The sequence below is a fragment of the Nuphar pumila genome, chromosome 6 (assembly GCF_984573655.1).
Source record: "Nuphar pumila chromosome 6, dmNupPumi1.hap1.1, whole genome shotgun sequence".
Classification (NCBI taxonomy): domain Eukaryota; kingdom Viridiplantae; phylum Streptophyta; class Magnoliopsida; order Nymphaeales; family Nymphaeaceae; genus Nuphar; species Nuphar pumila.
This window is the reverse complement of record NC_143254.1, coordinates 108,937,151-108,949,475: the sequence shown is the minus strand read 5'-3', so window position 1 is coordinate 108,949,475 and position 12,325 is coordinate 108,937,151. Positions and strand designations below refer to the sequence as shown.

Sequence of the window (12,325 nt, the reverse complement as noted above, 5' to 3'; positions counted from 1 at the left end):
CTCAAGCGCATTAAAAACCAAACCAAAACCTAGCCCATTAGTAAACGGGCTGGGCCATCTCTGAGCCAGGCCACACTTAAAGCCTGATGGATCGAGCTCTAAATAGGCCAAGGCTGGGCTGACTCAGCCCTAAGCCCACCCTTACCGTTAATGTGTTTGCCTTTAACAGTAACCATTAGGAAAGCTAACAACTGTTAACCTCAAGAACTGAATTGCAAGGGTTAATGAAAAGGCAGGGACCGGTTTGCAAAATAACCTAAGGCAGAGACTATTCAGCAAACCAGCTATAAAGCAAAATTTGATCATGGAAACCCACATGAGTCAAGGGAGGCGTGTGTATGACAATTATTTTGCTGACCTAGGTAGGTACTTGTAAAATATCAAAAGTTAAGTTAGGCGTGTGTTTATAAATTGGTCAAAATTCAGGCGAGTTTATGTAAAATGAAAAAAAGAAAAGAAAAAGAAGGGGTTGATCAAAGAGGGCATTTTTTTTATGCAGCGCTTTTGACAGCAACACTTCCTCAAAAGATTATTCAAAAAACTTTCTCAAAAGAATATTAAAGCAATAATTGACAAAAAGGTCGTGGGCTACTGTCGCAAAAGGTTGACGCCTGAGGCCGTACACTCTCTCCACTAGGGGAGGGCATTCCCGTTATTACCTTAGAATTCAAGGGTTTAGTCGCAACCAACCAGTCATTTGAGATCAAACCCGAAGAAAGGCCCCGTCTGTCGTCTTCTGCTGAACCGAAGCTCTCGACCTCACCAGAAAAAGAAAACCCTTCCCTCTCGGCGCACTGAGGGGTTTCTTCCGGCGCATAGACGGTCGGCATTCGGCGGCGCTCTCCGGAAAACCTTCCGGAAAAGTCGATCCTCCTTCGTCTCGGTGCGTCGATCCCGGAATCCCCAGTTCTTCTTCTTCTTATTCTCCTTCTTCCGGCCGTCGGGTCTCTCTTCATTTAAAAAAATATCCCGATCAGAGATAAGGAAAATTTTCCGTTTTCTTCTTCTATTCGGAGCGGTTCTCATGCGAGTTCCTTGTATCTGGCCAAAACCGAGGGTTTTTGTGCTTTGCAGATCTAGGTTTTGCTTGAAATCGTCTCGATTCAGATCCTTTCTTTCCGATCTTCTTAGTGTTGGAATTCATGTCTTTGGAGAGCAGAAAATAAGGTTTTTGGTGCCTTTGGGTGTTTTTGATCAATAGTTGCTCAGAAGCGTACGTTTTGCCTCCTCAATCTGAGAGAATTAGGTGGATTGTGGTGAAATTGTGTGTTTGAAATTAGGCTTTGGATTCGTGTTTTTTCGCGCTGCGTAGTGTTTGTTCGCGGTATGCAAGAGAGCAATGTCTGAGAATCACAATGATGTGAAGGGGCAGGAGTCACAGAGGCGTCATCCCGGCGTTTACACACAAGGGAACACCGACGTCCATTCTTCTGACCAGGAGCAGGTGAGCTCTCACCACATACATATGCACAACATGCATCTGCCCGGTCAGATTGATGACGTGCACGGGGACACCCAAATGCACGGTGGAGATGCTGCGAATATACCAGTGCACTTCGTGCAGGACCACGGCCATGCTCTTCATCACAACAATGAGAGCAGGATTGACGATGATCAGGACGATGGCGACAGCGACGGCATGGAGGGGGACGTGCCGTCTGACACTGCTAATCTTGCTGATCCAATTTCGGTTATGCCTCCTCGGAACCAGGGATCCAACCAACTTACACTGTCGTTTCAAGGCGAAGTCTATGTATTCGATTCGGTTTCACCAGAGAAGGTATCACTTTCATCTCTATGTTTATGTTCAATTAACTGCAGCTTTTATGGTTTACTTATCTGCTTTTCATGGCATGCTTGCTTATAGTTTGATACTGCCTGATAAGATGTAAATTTCTAGAAGCTTTATGTTGATCGATTTTGTTCTTATCGTTCTTTTCTGTCTACCCCTTGGAAACAGAAGTAACGTTATAGGTCTAGTTCTAACTTTGGTAAATCTTCTATTCAGTCTCAATTTACACTAGCTAAACCGTGCGTCCTAGTGGAGGCTTCAAATTAAAGAAAGAAGACGATTAGGTACTTCGGAGAAAAAAAAAAGAACATTTGTTAAGTGAAGTCAAACTGTCAACTTTTTGGTGTCCTTAAAACTTGAAAAAAACTGGAATCTCTCTCTCTCTCTCTCTCTATATATATATATATTATTGTGCGTTTCAATTCAAACCACTTTAGTATCACTAATCCAGAAAAGAAAAAACCAGAAGGTTTTTCATGCCATTTTTGAAATTCTTATAAATCCAGATTTGCATCAGACTTCGTTATGCACACATAAACACACAAGCACAAATGCAAAGCCAGCCTTTGAGCATTAAATGGTCCAAGAATTTTCTATCTTAGCTATTGAAGCTTTTGTTTACTTAGTTTGTTTTTTCCTATTAAGAAAGAGGTGACATTCTCATGGTTACTGAAAGAGGTGACATTCTAAGTAAGGAAGCAACATGTACGTTCTTGAAATGTTTGCCTCTATCACTAATAATAGCTCTCGGAACACTGAACCTACTAAAGTTGTGCTTAATGAACTTAAGTACTTCTTTATGGTCATTGGTTCAGGTGGCCATGACCTCAACCCACTTGGACACATAATCCACTGCCACCAAGATATAAATATTTCGAACGAAGGCAGGAAGGGACCCATAAAATTGATGCCTCAAACATCAAAGATCTCAACGACAAGAATGAGAAGCAGGGGCATCATATTGCGTTTAGAAATATTCCCTGTTTGCTGGCATCACAAGCATCTCTTGCAAAACTCATGTGAATCTCTATGCAGTGTTGGCCACCAGAATCCAGATTGGAGGACCTTGGCTGTGGTTTTTCAACGGGAAAAGTGGCCTCTACAAGCCAATGAATGACAAAAAGCCAAGACTGACACAATCTCTTCCTCGGGAATACACCTTCTAATAATCTAATTTGGACATAGCTTGAATAACTCTGGATCCTCCCAAAAGTAGTGTTTCACTTGCGCCATAAATCGATCTTTCTCATTTTTGTTCCGATACGCAAGAAACATTTCAGTCACCAAATAATTAATGATGTCCGCGAACCAGGACAGACACTTAACATGTAGAAGCTGCTCATCCGAAAATGAATCGTCAATCTGTCCCTGATCAGTGGATGACTCCACTGTTAGTCTGGATAGATGATCTCATACAAGGTTCTCACATCCGCTCTTGTCTTGAATTTCGAGATCAAATTCTTGTAGCAGAAGGATCCAATGGATGAGACGCGGTTTGGTATCCTTTTTACTCATTAAATACCGCAGGGTGGCATGATCTGAGTAAACAACGACCTTGGAGCCTAATAAATATGAACAAAAAATTTCTAATGCAAAAACTATAGCTAGCAATTTCTTCTCAGTAGTAGTGTAGTTCATTTGAGCTTTCTAGAGGGTTTTGCTAGCGTAATAAATAACATAAGACTTTCGTTTAATCTTCTGGCCAAGAATGACTCCAACCGCGTAATTCGACGTGTCACACATGATTTCGAAGGGCACTGACAAATCGAGAGATCACAGAATAAGGGCTGTGGTTAGGGCCTCCTTTAGAGATAGAGATGCTTTTAGACAGGCATCATCGAAATGGAAAGGCCAATCCTTAGAAAGCCCCTGTAGAAACCTGCATGCCCTAAAAATGACCGCACTTGTCGCACGGAGGTCGGTGGAGAGAGTTTCACTATGGACTCCACTTTGGCTTTATCGATCTCAATCTCCTTCTCGGACACAATGTGTCCCAAAACAATCCCTTGCCGAAACATGAAATGACTTTTTTCCTAGCTAAGCACTAGATTTGTCTCCATACACCGCTTGAGAACTCTCGATAACTTCTAGAGACAATCGTCAAATGAGGAGCCATACACCGAAAAGTCGTCCATGAAAATCTCAAGGACGTCATCCACCATATGGGAGAAAATAACCATCATGCACCTTTGAAATATTGTCATGGCATTATAGAGCCCAAACGACATTCTCCTGAATGCGAAGGTGCCATAAGGACAAGTGAATGTAGCTTTCTTCTGGTCTTCGGAGTGAACGACCATTTGATTATATCCTTAATATCCATCCAGGAAAAAAAATAGTATTGGCCTGCGAGTCGCTGTAATATCTGGTCAATAAACGACAGCGGGAAATGATCTTTTCGCTTTGCATTGTTCAATTTTTGATAAGCGATGCAAACTCGCCACCCCGTTGTAGTCCTCGTGGGGACGCTCTCTCCTTTATCATTGATGGTGACAGTGAACCTAGATTTTTTGGGGACAACCTGTGTTGGGCTCACCCATTGACTGTCGGAGATGAGATAGATTATCCCTGCGTCCAACCACTTGACTACCTCCTTCACATGGGGATTCAGTTTCCTTTGCATTTCTCTAGAGGGTTTAGCACCCTCTTTCATGATGATCCGATGCATGCAAAAGGATGGGTCTATCCCCTTGAGATCCACAAAAGGTCATTTTTGAAAAAAAGCAATTTTCAGGCCAACCGTAGCCCGAATTAAAAAAAACAAAATATCAATGTTTTCAGAATTATGAGACGCATCTAATGATATACTACCTAAATTTAACCTAATTTTTGCTCAATTTTTGCTTGATTGTAAAGGTTAAAAATGAAAAGCTTTACAAATCTTATTTGCTTCATTTTGGTCTTGTCAATGGGCATGCCCAAACTTAGCTGACACCACCTAAAACTGAAGATATTATCAATGTTTTTTTTTATCAACTTTATAAAACACTTAGCCAAAATTTCAAAAATTGAGAATTTAAAACTAGAGAAAACACACACGATATTACAGTGAGAACCCTTGTTGCGTTAACATCCATTAGGAAGTGACTTATTTAACACTTTGATTTCAAAAATGCCTTTTGAATGAAGACCTAAAAGAGGAAGTGCACATGGACCCTCTTCCCGGTCTTGAGATCGAGAGTGGGATAGTTCTTCGTTTGAGAAAAGCTTTGTATGAGTTTAAGCAAGCTCCTAAAACTTGATATGATAAATTTAATAATGTTATGCTAATTTTGGGTTTTAGATTTTGTTATACTGACATTGATCTTTTTATAAAAAATACAGGTGTTGATATTGTTATTCTTCTATTATATGTGGATGATATGATTATTACAAAAAGTGACAAAAAGTGAGTTGATGCAATTAAAATAATTCTTAAAAAATATTTTGATATGTTTGATCTTGATTTTTTAAGATATGTTTAGGTATAGAAGTGACTTACTCACCTAGAGAATATATATTATCCCAAATGAAGCTGACTGTAGATATCATTGTTAAATCAGGAATCTCCGAGGATAAGAAAGTTGATACAAATCAATGCAAAACTAAGATTAAAGATGAAACACTTCTTGAAGATCCAACACCATACCAGCAATTGATTGAATCCCTTACTTGTCCATTACAAGACCAGATATTGCTCATGCTGTGCATTCTGCCAGTCAGTTTACACCAACTACAGTGCATATGAGTGTTGTTTTGAGGATCATTAGATGTATAAAAAACACTATATCCAAAAGGCTTTTCTCATCCTCTGTATATTTAAATTTAATTGTTTATAATAATGTTGATTGGGGAGGTAATCCTAGTGATAGAGTCTCAACCACTAGATTTTGTATGTTTCTAGGAGACTTGCTTATATATTGGAGGTGTAAGAAGCAACAAGAGGTTTCGTTATCATCAACAAAAGCTGAATATTGAGTTTGGGCAAAAAAACTATGAAAATTATTTGGCTGAGGAGTCTTCTCAAAGACATGGGAATCATCATTTCTGGTCCTTTGAAGATGTGCTGCGATAATAAAAGTGCTATATGTATTGCAAGCAACCACACTTTCCACGAACGAACCAAGCATATAGAGATAAATTATCATTATGTCAGAGAACAATACTTGAGAGGAACTGTTCAGTTGCCATATGTAACTTCTGAGTGTCAGCTAGCAGACTTCTTCACTAAGGCCTTGCTTTCACCTCATTTTTATTCTCTTCTTGTCCAACTCTCGAAAATTACACCATAAGTTTGAGGGAAAGTGTTAAAATATATTGGTATATATATGTATGTATACTTATATACATACATACATATATTTGCCTATATATACATATATGAGTGTATGTACGTATAATATATATATATATATATATATATATATATAACTGTTTTCTATTGTAATAGGTTTTGCCCTTGTAGGAGCATTTTTGTCTTTTTATATGTATGTAATAAGTACTGTCCATTAGGGGCAGACTTGTCTTTTTGTTTTTTATTTTATTTTATCTTCTTTGAATTGTACAAGGGTAATATGGGGCTTTATCTATATAGTTGTTGGGACCCCTCCCCCCCAATGGCTATATGGAACCCCATATTGCCTATATAAAAGGGTTGAAACCCCTTCTTGTTTTAATGCTTGTTCTTAAGCATTTGTTATTAATAAAATTCCATATTTTTTATATTCTCTTGTGATTGCACTTAGTGGCTTGTGTGCTTTTGTTTTTTCCATTGATTGGCTTTTTGTATTGTCCATTTGTGGACTTGTGGTTGTATTCTATGTTCCTTGTTCTTGTAAGCCCTTAGAGGCTTCATTATTGTTTCCACTCATTTCTTTACATGTCTATGTGACACAGCAGTGGTGATGATATGAGACTATATGTTGGTGTTCCCTCCATTTCTATCTGCTCCAAATAAAATGGTTCAAGAGGAGGAGGTTTACAAATCTTGGTTTTCACCCCCCTCAGTCTTCTTAGCATTTTTTGTGGGTTATGTCCCAATCCTTGTAAGTCAAGCCTAAAGTCCTATGTGGGCATTGGTCCATGTGGCCTTGTTTTCTGTCTTGTAGGAGTCAGGACGATGAATCTTTGCATGCCATAGAGTGCTTTTGGTTCTTTGGAGATTTCTGTTTTTCATTCAGGATAGACTAGGGTCTTGGCCAAGGTGTAATATGACTCTCAGTTGATTGCTAGTGTTTTGAACTCAGGCCTCATTATATGCAGTTAGGCGATTGGCTTTCTCTAATGTGGTAACTGTTAAATTATGTAATCAAAGTTGTAATTTCGTATATATATTTTATATATATAAGGTAATACATATACATATATATAATATATGTATATGTACTTACCAATTATATATATAAAATATATATAGTCATAGTAAGGGTAGTTTAGGAATTTTACACATATTCTTTTTCAAGAATATGTTTTTTTGTATTTTCTTTTTTCTTTTTCTTTTTGTATTTTTGTTTTTTGCATTTAATGCATTGTACATGCATTGGGAGGGGCCCAACCCACTAGTCGTTGGACCCCTCCAACGGTCACATTTGTGACCGTTGGAGGGGCTCCAACGACTATGTGGAGCTCCTCCCAAGGCCTCCTCCAAGCCCTATTTATATGGGCAGCTCCTCTTGTATTTCTCCAAGGGATTTGGGATTATAGCCCAACCTCTTTAGTGTTTATGAAACTTATGGGTGCAAGTGCACATTTGTGATTCGGTGTGTTGTGTTTGTTGTGCACAAGTGTTCTTGGGTGTGTATGTTCACACATTTATTCTTAAGGTTGTTGTGTTATCGACTAAAGTATCTTGTTGAAGATACTTTTACATGGTATCAGAGCTTCGTTGAAGAAGAAGAATTGCGACTCGCCTTCTTTTGCATTCCTCGAGAAGCGTGCCTTCAAGTTTTTTGAAATCAAAGAGGATCATCTTCTTCGAGCAATATTTTAGGAGCTTCTTTTGTCAAGAAAGACGCAAAAAGTAATTAAGGTACATACTATCTCTTGCATTCTTTCCTCTCTAATGGGCGAAAAAGACTCCCATTTCTCTCTTGGGTTTAAGCTTAATGACTCAAACTATCATGTTTGGGCCGGTAATATGGAAGCCCATATTAAAGGAAAGGGGCTTTGGGGTTACGTGTATGGATCCATACCGGAACCGGAACCCAAAATTACCATTGTTGAAGGAGGTGATATTAAGATTCTTGAAGGGGATGAAAGACAAAAGGCCCTTGAAGAGTATTCTAAGAAACATGATGATTGGGAAATGAAGAACTTCAAGATATTATCTTGGATTTTCTCATCCGTTGAGACCAAGATAAATGCCAACATCATCAAATTTAAAAGGGCTTCCGAAGCTTGGGTATATCTTGAGAAAATGTACACCTCAAGAGATCTATCCCACAAGTACTTTCTTCAAAAGAGGGCTTTTACTCTCCAACAAAATGACATGACCATTCGGGAGTACTTTGCCGAATTATCCTCTATTTGGGACGAGCTCGCAATCCTTGAACCTAAATGGAGTGGTGAGGCTATCGAATTAAGGCACAAACAACTTGAAGAAGACCGGTTCTTCAATTTTTTAAATGGCCTTAGACCCGAATTTGAACAAGTTCGGTCCTCTCTTCTCTCCGCCTTCATATCCCCCTCACTCGAAGATGTTATCACCAAGCTAAGTGGTGAAGAAACCCGTATGGGGATTGGCAAAAATAACCCTAGCATTCTTGTTACTTCTTCTACTCAAGAAGATGGTGAAATGGCTAATGCCGTGTCAAGACCGGGAAATAACATGAGGACCTATAGACCTCCTCATTTCAAGAATCAAGGTCAAGGAGGAAATGATCGGTATGGCAAAAGAGACTATAGCAAAGTAACTTGCTATCATTGTAAAGAACCCGAACATATCAAACCCTTGTGTCCTAAATGGAAGAAATTGATTGCAACGGCTATGGCATCTCAAGTTGAAGAACGACCCCCTTTATCAAGTGAGTCTCTTTCTCTTCAACAAATCGTGGAAGCCCTACAACCTCTTCTCAAGGGAGGTACTTCCGGAGCCGCTATGTCATCCTCTTCCCCCGGTAAGACATCTTGGCTTTTAGATTCCGGGGCATCCTTTCACATGACCCCTAGTTATTGCACTTTTTCAAATTTTTCTAAAAGTGCTTTTCCATCCTTTGTATCAACTGCGGACAGTACATCTCTTGAGATTAAAGGAATAGGTAATTTTGAAAAACAAGACTTCTTTGTTCCAAAAATTCGTTTTATCCCAAACCTTAACCTAAATCTTCTTTCCGTTTCCCAACTCTCGGACCATGGTTGCGATATAAAATTTTCTTCTAATAAATGTTGGATACAGGATCGCCAGTCCGGGAGATTGATTGGGGAAGACTCTAGAAGAGGAGACCTCTACTACGTAGATTTTCTTCACGTTCCCAAGAGTCAATTTTGCAACGTCGTCCAAAACAAAGACATTCATGTATGGCATAAGAGATTGGGTCATCCCAATATTGTTAAAATATCGTACTTGCCTTTTGTTAAACATCTTTGTAAAAGTGACTTTTTGTGTAATGAATGCATTCTTGGGAAAATGAAATGTTTGCCCTTTCCTCAAAGATCCATGTTTACGACAAAACCATTTGAAATTGTCCATTCCGATGTATGGGGACCGGCTCCGGTAATGTCTAAAGGAGGTTTTTCATATTATGTAATCTTTGTGGATGACTATACTAGGTTTTGTTGGATCTATTTCCTTAAACATAAACATGAAGTTTTTTCAACCTTTAAAAATTTTCACATGATGATTTCAAATCAATTCAATGGATGTTTAAAAATTTTTAGGTCTGACTCTGGAGGAGAATACCTCTCAAATGAATTTAAGGGTTATCTTGAAAATTTTGGAATTCTTCACCAAAAATCATGTCCAAAAACCCCTCAACAAAATGGGTTAGCCGAACGAAAACACAGGCACATCATTGAAACAACTAGGACTTTGCTCATTTCTCAAAACATTCCAAAAAATCTTTGGGCTGAGGCAGCTCTTACCTCTGTCTATCTCATAAACCGACTTCCATCGAAAAATTTAAACAAAATTTCTCCCTTTAAAAAAACTGTATGATAAGGAACCTGATTATAGCAGGTTAAGGGTCTTTGGGTGTAATGACAAACTTTCTCCAAAGGCCATTCCTTGTGCCTTTCTTGGCTATTCTGAAACCCAAAAGGGGTTTCATTGTTATGATATCAAAAGTGATAAGTTGTATGTTTCCAGGAACGTGAGTTTTTTGGAAAATGTTAGTGGATTTGAAAGTTGTGACCCCCATAATGAAAATATGGATTACTCTTTTTTATTTGATTTACTGAATAAGGACGATGATACTAGTGATATTGAGTCAGATCAAGGTAACCCAAATGAACTTGAAACCGAGGAAAACATCTCCTTGTCTCCTTCGTCACATCAACCTATTGAATTACCTAGAGACCCTATCACCTACTCTCATAGAGATCAAAACAACTTTAGGAGTGCTCTTGACAGATATAATGATGCCAGTTCCAGTGCCTCTCAGAATGAAGTGATTCCTCGTAGAACTGATAGAAGTAGAAGGCCTCCTTCTAGGTTCATTTCCTATGACTCTTTCTCACCAAGATATAGAGCCTGCCTTAGTGCCATCCACTCTTATATAGAACCTAGAAATTTTGAAGAAGCACGTAAATGCCCTGAATGGATTAATGCCATGGACAATGAACTTGAGGCTCTGAGAAGAGCCAAAACCTGGGAATTCCAAAATCTTTCTAAAGGCAAGAAAACAATAGGGTGCAAATGGGTTTTCAAAGTAAAAACTAAAAGTGATGGATCCCTTGAAAGGTATAAAGCTCGTTTGGTTGCAAAAGGATATAGTCAAGAATATGGTATTGACTATGAAGAAACTTTTGCTCCTGTAGCTCGTATGGTCACTGTTCGATGTCTTATAACCGTTGCCTCTATCAACAAATGGAACATCTATCAAATGGATGTGAAAAATGCCTTTTTAAATGGCGATTTAAGCGAAGAAGTCTACATGGATGCTCCTCCTGGAATGGAGACTCCTAAAGGAAAGGTGCTTCGTCTTCAGAAAGCACTCTATGGCCTAAAACAAGCTCCCAAGGCTTGGTATGATAGATTTAACTCTGTTATGATTGAGAATGGTTTTTCCTCTTGTTTTACTGACACTGCTCTATTTGTTAGAAAATTCAATGCAGGGATTGTTATTTTACTTCTGTATGTTGATGACATGCTCATCACTGGGAGTGATTCTAACGGGGTTAAAAGTATAAAATCTATCTTAAAAGATAAATTTGAAATGTCTGACTTGGGTTTTTTAACTTATTTTTTGGGAATTAAAGTGGCATACTCTCTTCGAGGATATTTCTTATCTCAAACTAAGCTTGCTTCTGAGATCATTGACAGGTCAGGTATTACAGATGAGAAGCTGTGTGAAACTCCTGCGGTAGTAGGAGCAAAGATGAAAATTGATGATGGAGTTCCCCTATTGGATCCTACACCTTACAGACAGCTTGTAGGGTCCCTGATGTATCTAAGTATTACCAGACCAGATATATCCCATGCAGTCCATACTGCAATTCAATTTCAGCATGCGCCTACATCCGTTCACATGAGTGCCATCTTACGGGTCGTAAGATACATAAAGGGTACTCTAAATAAGGGAGTTTTTCTGTCCTCTTCCTCTGATTTAAAATTGATTACTTATACTGACTCAGATTGGGGAGGTGACCCAAATAACCGTCACTCCACCACTGGTTTTTGTGTGTTCTTAGGAGACTCACTAATTTCGTGGAGATGCAAGAAGCAACAAAAGGTGTCGCTCTCCTCAACTGAAGCTGAATATCGTGCCATGGCCACTACTACCATGGAGATTGTTTGGATTCACCAACTGCTAGAAGACATGGGGATCAAAATTGAAGGACCCACCAAGCTATGCTGCGACAACAAAAGTGCAATCTACATTGCAAAGAACCACACCTTTCATGAGCGGACAAAACACATCGAAATGGACTGTCACTATGTTCGTGAAGCATATCTCCGAGGAGTTATCGACCTTCCTTATGTCACGTCCGAATATCAGTTGGCCGATTTCTTTACTAAAACCCTGTGCGCTCCGCGGTTCAACTTCCTTCTTGGCAAACTATCGGTCATCTTGCCCTAAGTTTGAGGAGGGGGGGTGTTAAATTATGTAATCAAAGTTGTAATTTCGTATATATATTTTATATATATAAGGTAATGCATATACATATATATAATATATGTATATGTATTTACCAATTATATATATAAAATATATATAGTCATAGTAAGGGTAGTTTAGGAATTTTACACATTCTTTTTCAAGAATATGTTTTTTTGTATTTTCTTTTTTCTTTTTCTTTTTGTATTTTTGTTTTTTGCATTTAATGCATTGTACATGCATTGGGAGGGGCCCAACCCACTAGTCGTTGGACCCCTCCAACGGTCACATTTGTGACCGT

At 38.8% G+C, this 12,325-nt stretch overlaps 1 protein-coding gene across 4 annotated transcripts in view; it reads left to right on the top strand.

Moving 5' to 3' along the window:
* Nucleotides 1-744: 744 nt before the first annotated feature.
* LOC149835634 (GATA transcription factor 28-like) overlaps nt 745-12,325 on the top strand; it is a 47,626-nt gene continuing 36,045 nt past the window's right edge. For all 4 annotated transcript variants that reach the window (XM_090008642.1, XM_090008644.1, XM_090008641.1 and 1 more), the window contains exon 1: nt 745-1,780. In XM_090008642.1, the coding sequence (XP_089864768.1) occupies nt 1,340-1,780 (441 nt within the window). In that variant the 5' untranslated portion in view covers nt 745-1,339. The remainder of the gene's footprint in view (nt 1,781-12,325) is intronic.